The following is a 15121-nucleotide window of genomic DNA, read 5'->3' on the forward strand; positions in this document are numbered from 1 at the left end:
CAAAACAGAGCCGATGCGGGGCTCGAACCCATGAACCGTGAGATCATGACCTGAGCTGAAGTCGGACACTTAACTGACTAAGCCACCCAGGCACCCCTGTTCAGGCCTTTTAAGATAAAACACATGATCATCTGGGCATGCTGTAGTGGTACATGACACAGGAAGCATGGAGTCAACGACAGGAAGGGACTGAAGAGTTAGGTGTGAGCTATGCAAAGAAATTTTATTGTTTCCAAATTCATTCTTCAATCTAGCTTATTTTGTTCAAAAGCTTTATGGATTTTCAAAAATACTTATACAAATTCTAAAATACATTATAACTCTAAAATATCCAACTAAAACATGAATATTTTAGGTATAACCTATAATTTATTTATACTATAACTATCACATAATTAGAGGTATTTAAGAAATTGTTCCATCAAAAGTTTAAGGAAAGGTATACAAACTTTCCAATTTTAACATATTCCAGGCTGGTTTTGATTTTTTTAACCTTTTTTGTTTTTGGTAAAAAGAAATCTCCCATACAATTTCTATATTATCAAAAAGCCAACAGAATTTTATTAATAAAATAGTACCATTCATCCAGGGCTTCAGTAATATGTCTTCTTGAGGAGCACTTAGATTCAAAGGTGGCACTGAAAAGCACAGAGGTTTTGGGGCCACTGATAACTGACATTCACCAACCATAATCTCTGAAGTTTTAGAATCTTTGCTGTATGAGCAGAAAAACCAAAATCAGAATTTAAATTTACTCTAAAAACATTAAAGTAATCGAGTGGAAACACAACCTACCACTATGTATATGCCATATATCATGCTGTATACTGTTACTGTACTAAGATTCTTTGGTATTTTCAATAAGCGTTCCTGCCTTCTTACGTAGAAAACCAACACTTGTTAAACGGCCAGGGTAGGGACAGGAGTAAGGTGGTTGGGTTAAAACTAGAGCAGAATACTTTTGATCATGCCAGACAAAATGTCCAAGGAGGCATTGAGCTAGGATTCTAACGGAAAAGATTACCCAATTATTCTATTGATAGTACAGTGAAAAAAATAAAAGAGTTATAAATTATTCTTTGAGATAAGTATATTTAATAAATGTATACGTGTACTTGAGAGCGTCCTTTGGGAAGAAGGTATAAAAAATTTACTGCTCTTAGTTGCTGATTTAAACAGTTTCAACTAGGGGCAGCTGGGTGACTCAGTCAGTTAAGTATCTGATGTAGGCTCAGGTCATGATCTTGCAGTTTGAGTTCAAGCCCTCTGTCGGGCTCTGTGCTGATAGTTCCAGGCGGAGGCTGGAACCCACTTCGAGTTCTGTGTCTCCCACTCTCTCTGCCCCTTGCCTGTTCACTCTCTGTCTCTCTCTCAAATATAAAGAAACATTAAAAAGTAAAAAAACCTAAAACTATATTTTAATATGTGAGATCCTATAAAAACCAGTTTTAGAAAAACCTGAGTTTTCTGGAGTTTCGCTAACCTAGAAAAAGAAAGAACTTAAGTAAGGGGGAGAGTAGAAAGTATCTCAAAGCCGACTAACAGATAACTAATAAATAAGGAAATTAGTTTTCAGGAGAAAGATCACTCAGATAATATAATATTTTACCTTAAAAACAATTCTAATAAGCTTTTTCAGCTGGGGTTCCCTGGACCAGTGGAGAATAAAAATGGAAGAGGGTCCCACACTTAACAACAGTTGAAACTTGCTGGCATTGACGGGGCTTAAAAATTACACAGAAAATAAAGATACTCACTTCTCTTTGCAACTTGGAACATCATTAGTATGTACAATCAATAATAACCTCCCTCAAAACAAAAGCAATAACATAGAATAAACAAATAAGAATTAAAGAATTTTACAGATGGAAGAGATGATCTAGTTAAAATCTTTTGTTTTTGATTGGATGACTGAAGCCCAGGGTAATGTAGTGACTTCAATGTCACATTCCTAGTCATTATGGTAGATCCAAAATGATGATAAAACTCTGCAGGCTGTAAAGACACTATTTAGTTTATAAGCAAAATGCTTCCAATAGAATAAAAAAGTTAACTCTGTCATTTTTTCCTTTTAAAATTTTCAAATGGTCATGAATTGTACTGGGTTTCTGTGCCAATCTAATTCTTACCTGGCTTTTCCTTTATACAATGGGTCTCAAACTTGAGCACATATTAGGACCAGCCAGAGGCGTGGATGAAACACAGATTGATGGGCTCCATCTCCAGTTTCTGATTTAACAGATCAGGGATGGGACCAAATAATCTGCATTTCTGACTCACTCCCACATGCTGATGCTGTAAGGAACACACTGGGAAAACTACGATCTTAACATAAAAGGACTTGAACACATTGGTCACCTGATTTGAGAGTACCTTGCCTCGACAGCAAAATGGGAGTGCAGGATGGATCAGGTGATCCCCAAGGTATCTTTCAACTCGAAGTTTTGTATTTGCATATATTCTTAGTGAGTGTACTGAAATTTGCAGTACTCACGACCACAACCATGTCAGATACTTGCAAACTGCAATATTCACCTGATTTCAGCTACTTTTACCTTCACAGGTCTTGTACACATTCTTTTTTTCTTTTATCACTATTCTTTATTCCTTCTTAAAAAATATTTTAATGGCTCAAAAATCTTTGTGACAGCTTTAAGGTAACTTAAGTTACCACTGACACCTAGGTATACATGATACGCCAATTTAATAATACCCATGTATGGCTTACAGCATAGTAGCCCAAGTACATAGAGCAGAGAATGAAAAACACACTCAAAACACAAATTATATGACTATTTTAAAGTTACATAATTAAAATGTTACAGACCTTTTGCAAACTTCAAAATTATTTTCTTTTTCTTCTTTAGTCACCTTTTCTGAAAATCTACACTGTAAAGAGATTATGGTAAAAAAGTATGTGTCACTATATTCCATATTAACCTGAAGCTTACCAGACATATTAGAATGTATTAGATGTTAATTAAACCACAGCTGATGGCCAACCAAAAACCCAACTCTATATTATTTAAGTTATTGAATATTCACTTAAAAACTCCACTGCTGCTTAAGAGAAAAACTAATAGAAATATTATTTTCTCAGCTTTTGACATCACCTATAATTATACAGCCTGGAATTTAAAATTATTATGAACAATTAAAGTTATAATTGTTTTCTTTTGGATAAAAAGCTTGAAATGATTTTTATTTTCAGATGGTATTTGTGAACATAAATTTATTTTTCGCATTAGAAGTCTTTATATGGTGCAAGTGGGTAGTTCAGTTGGTTAAGTGTCAGACTTCAACTCAGGTCATGATCTCACGGTTCATGAGTTCAAGCCCCACATCAGGCTTTGTGCTGACCATTTGGAGCCTGCTTTGGGTTCCCTGTCTCCCTCTCTCTCTGCCCCTCCCCTGCTTGCACTCTCTCTTAAAAATAAATTTAAAAAGTAAAAAAAAAATTTTTTTAAAGAAGTATTTATATGTACTTTATATATCACTGTACATAAAATATTTCATATTACTGTTCTGGAATTGTGACTTTCCAATGACAAGAAAGTTATATATGCTTAAATATTAAACTTTTGAAAAAACAGGCAAGCACCAAGAAAACAAACCCCCAAATCACCTATCATTTGAGCAGAGATAACCATGTAAAATCTTACTTTATATCTTTCAACTCTTCAATTTTAAAAAATTAATTTTTTAATTATTAAAAATTTTGCCAGTCTTATTGAGAATTATTTGAATATATTTACAGTATAAGTTTAAAGCATGCAACATGATAGTTGGATTTATATGTATTATAAAATCATTACAATAGATTCAGCTAACATCCATCTTTTCATGGAGATAAAAAGAAGAAAACATGAAAAAACTTTTCTCATTGTGATAAGAACTCTGAAAATGTACTTTCTTAGCAACTATTCTTTTTTAAAGTATATAATCACATATTACATAATGGTATACACTGCAGATACTATGGTTACAAATTACAAAAATCAACAGAGAAACATAAACAAATACAAAAATATACCATGTTCCTGAATGAGATTTAAAAAAAATTTTTTTTAATGTTTATTTATGGGGGCACCTGGGTGGCTAGTTGGTTAAGCATCTGACCTCAGCCCAGGTCATGATCTCATGGTTCATGGGTTTGAGCCCCGTGTCGGGCTCTGTGCTGACAGCTGAGAGCCTGAAGCCTGCTTCGGATTTTGTGTCTCCCTCTCTCTCTGCCCCTCACCCACTCACACTCTGTCTCTCTCTCTCAAACAGTAAGTAAACATAAACAAAATTAAAACAATAAAAAAATGTTTATTTATGAGAGAGAGAGTGTGAGTGAAGGAAGGCAGAGAGAGAGGGAGACACAGAGTCCGAAGCAGGTTCCAGGCTCTGAGCTGTCAGAACAGAGCCTGATGGGGGGCTCAAACCCACGAGCAGTGAGATCATGGCCTGAGCTGAAGCCCAACGCTTAACTGACTGAGCCACCCAGGCACCCCCTGAACGAGATTATTAAATGTAAAGATGTTAGTTCTCCCCAAATTAATTCACACTTTAAAAACTACTTTACATTTGAGTTTAAAGCACTCTTCGGAAAATATAATAACAGCCAAAAAATATTTTAGATTTAGAAGACATTGCAGAATCTTTTAAAACAAGTGTTCCTTGTTTTATTTTTATTTGTCTTGCCATTTTTATTTTTCAAGTAATTGACAGTCTGCTATCAGTACAAGGAACCTGGGCAATCAATTAAATAAAAGAGAAGAAACAGTTCCATATATACAAATCTGAAAATTTTAAAGGTAGCAGTTGAAATTTGTGAGAAAATGATTCAATGAATGGCAGCAGAACAACAGTCTAGTTAACTGGATAGAAAATAAGTTTGGTACCAACTCACCATATGTCAAAATACTTTTAGGTTCATTGGAGATTTAAATATAAAAAATATCATTAATAGCAAAAATAAAATAGAGGTATAATTTGGAGGGTGGAGAAAGCCTAAGCATGATACTGAAAGCAGAAACCATAAATTATGAATCAACAGGTGTGAATATAAATATTTTAGATATTTTCTTATGCTGGAGAATATAAAGTACACAAAAGGCATTTGTCAAAAAAAAGTTTTTAAAGGTTGCATTGTTTCTACGTTCTTCCTCCCAAGATAAATTTTAGATTCAGATAGATAAAAAATTCAAACATAATAAACAACAACAACAGAAAAAAACACTAGGAGGAAATACAGGAGAAAAAATTAAATCTTGAAATTGAGAAGAGCTTCATTAGAACACCCAGTGACCATCATAACAAGTGCCTTCCTTAATAACCATCACCCATTTAGCCCATCCCCCGGCCACCTCTCCCGCCAGTAACCCTTTGTTCTCTACAGTTAAAAGTCTGTTTTATGGTTTGCCTTTTCCTCTTTTCCCACCTCTCCCCACCCAGATTCATTTGTCTTGTTCCTTAATTTCCACATGCGAGAAATCATATGGTATTTGTCTTTGTCTGATGGACTTATTTCGTTTAGCATCATACTCTAGCTCCATCCATGTCATTTCAAATGGTAAGATTTCATTCTTTCTATGGCTGAGTTATAGTCCATTGTATATATATACAACTTCCATAACCATTCATCAGTCAATGGACATTTGGGTTCTTTTCATTATTTGGGTATTGCTGATAATGCTACTATAGACATTGGGGTGCATGTATCCCTTCAGATCAGTATTTTTGTACCCTTTGGGTAAATACCTAGTAGAAAAATTGCTGGATCGTAGTCTAGTTCTATTTTTAACTTTTCAAGGAAACTTCATGCTGTTTTCCAGAGTGGCTGCAACAGTTTCCATTTCCACCAACAGTGCAAGAGGGTTCCCTTTTCTCCACATCCTTGGCAACACCTGTTGTTTCCTGAGTTGTTAATTTTAGCCATTCTGACAGGAGTGAAGTGGTATCTCATTTGTATTTCCCTAATGATGAGTGATGTAAGAATATATTTAATATATTCTGAAAAGTTCTTACAAGTAAAAAACTCAAAATCTCAGAAGAAAAACGGGCAAAGAACATATAAAGGAAGTTCATAAAAAATGTAAATGGCCTTTAAATATACTAAAAGATGCTTAACTAGTCTCATAAGAGGAAAGCAAATTAAAACTAAAAGTCATTTGTAAAAATAGACAGATGGGACAAAAATTTTAATACTGCGTTGGTTAGTGTGTGGGGAGAAAACTGGCATTCTTACCCAATGTTGCTGAATGTATAAATCATAGCCATCTTTATGTAGGCCAATCTGACAATTCTACTTCCAAGAATTAATCCAAAAATGCTTGCACATACACAAAATGCCTTATGTTCAAGGGTACATAATATTTAAATAGCAAAAAATGGGAACAAATCAAGTGTCCACCAACAGTGGAAGTTGTTGAAGAGTATACCCATACAGTGGATAATTATACAATTAAAAAAAGGCATAATTATATACATTGAAAAGAAAACAATCTCCATTATATATTTAGTTTAAAAAGCAAGATAAATATTGGTATGCTGCGTCTGTATAAAATTAAAAAAGAATATACAATACATCCACTTTGAGAAATGGCAGAGTATGTCTTATTGGGATAATCTTCGTGCAGTTAACAATTATAAACCTTAGAGAAAATATAAAAAAAATCCCTGCCTGAAAACACTGGAAAGATATGAAAAGCAGGCAGAATCTGGAGGGAAGTCTACACTTGGAAAGAAGGAACAGTACTGAGCAGCTGGAAAGAAGGAACAGTACTGAGCAGCTGGAAAGAAGGAACAGTACTGAGCAGCTGGAAAGAAGGAACAGTACTGAGCCGCTGGAAAGAAGGAACAGTACTGAGCAGCTGGCTGTTCTCCTCTCATGGCTTTATTCCTGAAGGCAGGCCCCAGTTGGAATCACCTGGGAAGGCCAAAAACTTGCCTTGCTGAAACAATGACCAGAAGGCTAAGTTTAGGACATAGAAACTGGGAACTAAGGATGAGAATGCAGGACAGGAGAGAACCTAAGAGAGGAAACCCTGAAATCTGCTTCTACACTCAAGCAAGTCTCTCGCTGACCCGTGAACTGTATCTCTGGAAGGTTAGACTACAAACAGCCCAGCTAAGGTTACAAGAACTGAACAAAGATTTAAACTGCCAGCTACTGTGGAAAAGTAATCTGGAGACTGAATTCACCTAAGTTAAAACTAAACATGCAATTAGCATACAACCCAGCAAATAAAGACTTGGGCATTTACCCGAGAGAAACGAAAAATTAGGTTCACCAAAAACCTATACACAAACATTTACAGCAGCTTTATTTGGAAGGGACCCAAACTGGAAATAAGACAGTTGTCCTTCAGTGAGTAAAGAGCTTTTAAATCAATGGGAGTAACCCATCCCACAGAGCACTGCTAAGCAATCAAAATGAATGAACTATTGATACATGCCAGAAACTTGATGACTATCTTAGAGGACTATGCCGGGGGAAGAAAAACCCCAATCTGAAAAGAATACATACTATATCTAATTCCATTTATATAACATTAAAAAAAATTTTTAATAATTATTTTTGAGAGAGAGAGAAACAGCATGAGTGTGTGTGTGAGGGGGAGAGACACAGAATCTGAAGCAGTCTCCAGGCTCTGAGCAAGCTGTCAGCACTGAGCCTGACGCGGGGCTTGAACCCAACAACCGTGAGATCATGACCTGAGCTGAAGTAGGACGCTTAACCAACTGAGCTGCCTGGGCATCGCTGTAACATTCTTGAAATGACAAAATTATAGAAATGAAGAACAGATTAGTGGTTGTCAAGGGTTAAGAAGAGGCTGGGGGTAGGTACGGAGAGAGCAGGCATGGCTAAAAGAGGGGAACATGATGGGTACCTGTGATGGAAATGTTTTGTATTTCTGTATTAGCGTCAATATTCTGGTTCTGATACTATAGTATAGTTTTGCAATGTTACCATTGGAGGAAACTGAGTATAGAGTACATGAGATTTCTTACCATTTCTTACCACTGCATGTGAATCTTTAGTTCAAAGTTAAATGTGGGATGCTGCTAAGGCAGTATTTATGGATAAGTTTATAGCAATAAATTGTCTTAGAAAATAAGTTTTAAATCAGTGACCCTACTGGCAACCTTAAGAAACTACAAAAAAAGGGGCGCTTGGGTGGCTTAGTTGGTTAAACCTCCGGCTTCGGCTCAGGTCATGATCTCATGGTTTGTGAGTTTGAGCCCTGCATGGAGCTCTGTGCTGACAGCTCAGAGCCTGGAGCCTGCTTCAGTTTCTGTGTCTCCCTCTCTCTGTTCCTCCCCTGCTCATGCTCTTTCTCTCTCAAAAATGAATAGCCATTAAAAAAAATTAAAAAAAAAAAAGAAACTAGAAAAAGAATAGCAAATTAAATCCAAAGTAAGCAGAAAAAAGGAGAAAGTAATGATCAGCTGATATCAGTGAAACAGAAAACAACAAAGAAATAGAGGGGGAAAAAAATCAATAAAACCAAACCTGGTTCTTTTGAAGTAGTAACAAAATTAATAATCTTCTAGTCAACTTCCAGTAAATCTACATCTATTTCAAAATACCAAAATTTGGGGCGCCTGGGTGGCTTAGTGGGTTAAGCGTCCAACTTTCGCTTAGGTCATGATCTCGCAGTTCGTGGGTTCGAGCCCCGCGTCGGGCTCTGTGCTGACTGCCAGCTCAGAGCCTGGAGCCTGTTTCAGTCTGCGACTCCCTCTCTCTCTGACCCTCCCCTGCTCACGCTCTCTCTCTCTCCTAGAAATAAATAAAAATATTTATAAAAAAACCAAAAAAACAAAAAAACCAAAATACCAAAATTACAGAGCTGGAAAACAGTTTAAGGATGTTAGAGGTAGAGAGAAAAGTGTAACTGAGGAATAGCATAAGGGAGATCTTTGTGGTGATAGAATAACTCTTTATCTTGACTGCAGTGGTGGCTATACTTAATAAAATACAGAGAAGTACATATACTCATATATTTAATATCAGGTTCCTGCTTCTGATATTGCATTTAAACATGTAATCACAGGAAAAAACTAGGTGAAGGATACACGGGTCCTTTCCATACTACTTTTGTAACTTCCTGTGAATCTATAATTATTTCAAAATAAAAAGTTTTTTAAAAAAGTATACTAGCATTTTAACTATCCGGGGCTCAAAATTAGAATTATTAATTCCTATGATGGTTAAATTTAAAAATTGTTACATATACAGACAAAATAAAAGGTCTCTGGAAAAGACAGAATACACTTATTTATTCCATGAATATTTACAACATAAATATTATACAAATATGTATAAAAGATCAGTAAGAAAGCATTTGTAAAAATTCACAGAAAACGATATATAAAAGCAGCAAAGTGATAGGCCACACATATGTCTTTAAGTCAATCTATTTATCCCCTCAAATTCCTAAAATGTAAAATGAAAGAGAGATAAAGTTTAATTCCCAAATTTGGGGGCCAGATATCTTAAAAACAAGTATTATTGTCTAATCATGATTATTTACTTTTCTTTTTTTAATTTTTTAATGTTTGTTTATTTTTGAGACAGACAGAATGTGAATGGGGGAGGGGCAGAGCGAGAGGGAGACATAGAACCAGAAGCAGGCTCCAGGCTCTGAGCTGTCAGCATAGAGCCCAACGTAGGGCTCAAACTCATGAACCATGAGATCATGACCTGAGCTGAAGTTGGACGCTTAACCGACTGAGCCACCCAGGCGCCCCTGGTCATGATAATTTTCTAAAGAGCTGGTACTTTGAAGGTTAATATTAGAAGAATAAATGAATCATCCCCTTCTCTTAAACAAAACCAAGAAATCTTACTATACTAGGAATCAACTAAACAATTCTGTGGATTATTTTTAAAAGAATTAATGTACATCTTGAAAATATTTACAGTGTTAAGAATTCAGCGAGTTCTGGCAAACATCTCCTAAAATCTATCCTTACAGGAATGAATGGAATAAGTCTTTTCCTCAGCTTCAAGTAGAATAGAGTACAAACTAGTTTTTGTTGTTCTTTTGTTTAACATTTATTTTTGAGACACAGAGACAGAGCACAAGTTGGGGAGGGGCAGAGACAGAGGGAAACACAGAATCTGAAGCAAGCTCGAGGTTCTAGACTGTCAGCACAGAGTCTGACTTGGGACTCAAACCCACAAACTGTTGAGTTTGACTTGAGCCAAATTTGTGTGCTTAAGCAACTGAGCCACCCAGGTGCCCCTGTTTGTTTAATTTTACTGCTTCAGAGCAAGGACAGGCAGGCTATAGCCTGCCCTGTTTTTGTAAATAAAGATTTACTTGAATATAGCAACTACTATTTGTTTATATATTGTCTCTGGCTTCTTTCATGCTATGATGGCAAGAGTTGCAACAGCAGCTACTTACCATCTAGACCTTTGAAGAAAACTTTGCTGACCCTTGCTACAGAGTCAAGGGACTCTGCTGTGTGACCTTGGACAAGATACGGACTCAAAATCTGTTTCTTCATCTATTAAAAAAAAATAATAGCACATGCTCCACGGGCAGTAAAGGATTAGCTCATCAAGTCAGGGGTCTCTATACTGTGCACATTGAAGGTTTGTCCTTGATCTACTCCTTGGAGGGAACTTTCAAGCCCTTGGAATGTGCTGCTTTTGGTAATTTGTCTTTGCTTACCTGGGAGTTGGGACCAGACAGTGTATACTAACAGTGTAATTGGTGGTAGGGGCTTTGGGCCACTCTAGACAGTCTAAACTAACAATCTGATTTATGGTGGGTGCCTCAGGTCATCTATTATCAGCTTGACCCCTGCAGGGTCTGGAGAGACTGAGTGATCAAGGTCAGCCACACAGGCAGTCACATGCCAATGTGACTGACCCCAAAACGATACTGACCAGGGCTCAAGTAAAGTCCTTTGGCTGTGTTGCTATGCATCACTGCTGGGAGAAGCAAGCAGTGTCTACACAGCTCTACTGAGAGAGGAAGGCTGGAAGCCTGTGCCTGGTTTCTCTTGGACTCTGCCCTATGTGACTCTTGTTTGCGGATTTTAATGTGCATTCTTTCACTGTAATAAAATGTAATCTCAAGTATTAACAGCTTTGCTGGCCTCTATAGTTCTAGCAAATCACCAAATCTGAGGGTGGCCAGAGGATTCCTGAGCAGCACCTCATTATATTATGTGGATAAAATGTGGCAACCTGTACTAGGTGTTTAACAGTGGTTGGCTGGCAGATGATAAAGGCTCAGTACATACGGGCTGTTATCATCATCAAACCATTAAGCAAGTACTTTGTGAGAATATTTGTGTTACAAGACTCATAGCACTTAAAGACTATTTTCAAATGGGTTTATATTCAATGTTCATTCAACAATTATTTGTTATTACACTGTATCAGCCACTGCTCTAGGTGCTAGAGATTCAGCAGTAAGCAAAATGGACAAAAACCCTTGCTTTCATGGAGTTTCACTCTAGTAGGAAGAGATAAACATAAAAGAGTAAATACGTAGAGTGTTAAATCATAATAAGTATATGAAAGGGGACTATGAAGTATTGGGAGAAGGGAGAACATTTGAAGTTTCAGCTTGAATGGCCAGCGAAGTTATCTCTGAGAACACAAAACCTGAGTGAAGATGTGAAGGAAGTGTGAGAACCAGCTGTACTATTTTTAGGAGAACATCTCAGGCAGATAAAATGGCAAGGGCAAAGGCCCTGAAGTAGGAGAAAGCCAACTATGCTTTAAAAACAGCAAGAAGGCTTGTGTGGTCACAGTGAAATGGATACAGAAGAGTTAAGAGATCAGAGAGATAACAAGGTGGGGAAGGGGTACAGGAAAAAGATACAGGGCACTACAGGTCACAGTAAGGACTTTGACTTTGAATCTGTATGTCATTAGAAACTAATGGAGAGTCTGAAACAAAATAATGACATGATCTAACTTATTCTGTGTCGAGAATAAACCACAAGAGAACAAAATTAGAAGCAGGAGATCTGCTAGAAGGTGACTGTAATAAGTCAGTAAGAGATGACCCTAGCTTGGGCCTGTGTTGTATCGGTGAGGGGTGACGAAAAGTGGACAGTTTCTAGACATCTGATGTAAAGCTTGCAGGCTTTCCTTATAGTCTGGTATAGACTGAGAGAAAAAGAAAGAATATCCAAGGTTTTGAGTCTAAATAATTATAAAGAATGGAGTTGCCATTAACAGAAGAGTACTGGAAGAACTAGTTTGTGGTAGAGGAGAGGATATGTAACAGGAGTTTGGTTTTTTAAAAAATTTAAAAAATTCTTTCTTAATTTCTTATTGAGGTATACCTGACATACAATATTACATTAGTTTCAGGTGTACAACGTACTGTTTTAACATTCGTATACATTACAAAATGATCACAATGAGTCTAATTACCATCGGTCACCAAAGTGAATACAATATTATTAACTATATTCCCTATGCTATATATCATATCCCCCTAATTTATTTTATAACTTAAAGTTTGTAGCTTTTGATCCCCTTTCACCCATTTTGCCTAACACAAGCCCCCTCCTTTCTGGCAACCACCAGTCTGTTCTCTATATCTTTGAGTCTGGGTTTCATTATTGTTGCTGTTGTTGTTTTGATCCCACATAATAATGAAATCATGAAGTATTTATTTTTCTTTGCCTGACTTACTTTACTTAGAGTAATACCGGTAAATAATACTGCAATGAATACATGGGTGCATGTATCTTTTTGAATTAATATTTTTGTTTTCTTTGGATACCCTAGTTTGTATGGTAGTTCTATTTTTAATTTTTTTGAGGAATTGCCGTACTTTTTTTTCCCACATCATCGCCAGCATTTGTTATTCCCTGTCTTTTGGATAACAACCATTCAGACAGATGTTAAGGTGACGTCCCACTGTGGTTTTGATTTACATTTCCATAATCATGAGTGATGACGAGCACTTTTTCATGTGTCTGTTGGCCAAATGTATGTCTTCTTTTGGAAAATGCCAATTTAGGTCTCCTGCCCATTTTTAAATCAGAGTGTTTGGTTTTCTTTGTTATTGAGTTGTGGGAGTTCTTCACATATTTTGGACATTAACCCCTTATCTGATATATGACTTACAAATTTCTTCTCCCATTAGGTTGCCTTTACATTTTGTTATTTGGTAGTTTCCATCCCCGTGCAGAAGCAGCTTTTTGTTTCATGTGATCCCATTTATTTGGTTTTGCTTTGTTTCCTTTGCCTTTGGAGTCAGATGCAAAAAAAACTTTGCTAAGATTTATCTTAGCTTTGTCAAGAAGCTTACTGCCTATGTTTTCTTCTAGATTTTATGGTTTCAGGTCTTAAAGTCAAATCTCTAATCCATTTTGAGTTAATTTTTGTATACGGTGCAAAATAGTAATCCATTCTCATTCTTTTGCATGTAGCTGTCCAGTTTTTCCAAAACTATTTACTGAAGAGACTGTTTTTCCCCCATTGTATGTTCTTGCCTCCTTTACTGTAAATTAGTTGACCATATATGCATGGGTCTATATCTGGGCTGTCTATTCTGTTCCACTAATCTATGTGTGTTTTTATGCCAACACCATAAAACTATAGGTTTATAGTATAGTTTGAAATCAGGGAGGGAGCTACCTCTGGATTTGTTCCTTTTCAAGACTGCTTGGCTATTCAAGGTCTTTTGCGGTTCCATATAAGTTTTAGAAGTGTTTGTTCCAGTTCTGTGGAAAATGCCATTGGAATTTTGATAAGGAGTACATCAAATATGTACATTGCTTTGGATAGTATGGCCATTTTACCAATATTATTTCTTCCAATCCATGGACACGGAAGATCTTTCCATTTATTTGTGTCTTTGATTTCTTTCATCAGTGTGTTACAGGTTTTTACATTTTTTTTTAAATGTTTATCTTTGAGAGGAAGGGAGAGGCAGAATATAAGCAGGGAGGAGCAGAGAGAGAGAGAGAATCCAAAGCAGGCTCCAGGTTCTGAGCTGTCAACACAGAGCCCAGCGCAAGGCTTGAACTCATGAACCACGAGATCATGACCTAAGCCAAAGCTGGATGCCTAACCAACAGTGCACCCAGACACCCCAATGTCTAATAGTTTTCAGTGTACAAGTATTTCACTTTCTCAGTTAAATTTATTCATGATATTTTACTCATTCTGATGTGCCTATAAATGGGATTTTTGGATTTCTCTTACTGATAACTCATTATTATCATATAGAAACACAACAGATTTTTAAATATTAACTTTGTACCCTGAGACTTTACTGAATCCATTTATTAGTTCTAACAGTTTTTTTGGTGGAATCTTGAGGATTTTCTATATAAAATATGTCATCAGCAAATAGTGACAGTTTTATTTCTTCCTTTCCAATGTGGATATCTTTCCTCTCTTTTTCTTGACTAATTGTCCTTCTTAGGACTTCCAATACTATACTGAATAAAAGTGGGACAGTGGGCATCCTTGTTGTGGGGAATAAGCTTAGGAATCCCCCAGGCTTATACCAATGTGTTAACAAGTCATAAAGAATTACAAAGCCACAGGATGCTTACACCTGAGTTTGGGTAAACAAGATAAGGCACCCAAGAATAGGGAGGTGCAAAGGCACCCCAGAATAGATAGGGAGGTGCAAAGGCAACCCAGAATAGAAAGCAGTGCAAAGGCACCCAATACATAGTATATGAAATAAACAAGTTTAGGTATTCAGGGTGGAAGAACCCCCCGATTTAGTACTATAGCAGAAAGCTGCTATCACAGGAAGGAAGGAACAAGTTAAGCAAGCAGGTAAATAGGGCTATAGACCGCTGCACTGTGCTGTAGGTGACGTAGCCTGGAGTGGAGATGATTAACAAATAAAAAGGTGCCTTGTTAACTCTGAGGTCATGTGTCCCACCTGTCTCATCCTCTAGGCTAGCTAAGATAAACAAAGGTGGTGCCTCATGTCTGCTGAAAACAAGCCAGACTGTCCGGTGCCAGGATTTTGTTTGGTATTAACCCAAACCTCTAGCCCTGAATATCTTCAAGATCCCATTTCCTTCACATCCACAAGTTAATGTGTTCATAGATTTATTGTCTCTTTGTGCACATCCATCACCATGTTTATAAGCCTTCTGATCTTAATAAAAATGGGACCGTTAT

At 36.7% G+C, this 15121-nt stretch overlaps 1 protein-coding gene across 1 annotated transcript in view; it reads right to left on the minus strand.

Annotated features, from left to right (window-relative positions):
* TOPAZ1 (testis and ovary specific PAZ domain containing 1) overlaps positions 1-15121 on the minus strand; it is a 106979-nt gene that overhangs the window by 73309 nt on the left and 18549 nt on the right. Inside the window, exons 5-6 of the mRNA XM_039230343.1 lie at positions 2828-2889; positions 579-715 (exon numbers count right to left, since the gene is read on the minus strand). Of these exons, the coding sequence (XP_039086274.1) occupies positions 579-715; positions 2828-2889 (199 nt within the window). The remainder of the gene's footprint in view (positions 1-578; positions 716-2827; positions 2890-15121) is intronic.

The sequence above is a fragment of the Hyaena hyaena genome, unplaced genomic scaffold (assembly GCF_003009895.1).
Source record: "Hyaena hyaena isolate Hyena2069 unplaced genomic scaffold, ASM300989v1 scaffold_45, whole genome shotgun sequence".
Lineage (NCBI taxonomy): Eukaryota > Metazoa > Chordata > Mammalia > Carnivora > Hyaenidae > Hyaena > Hyaena hyaena.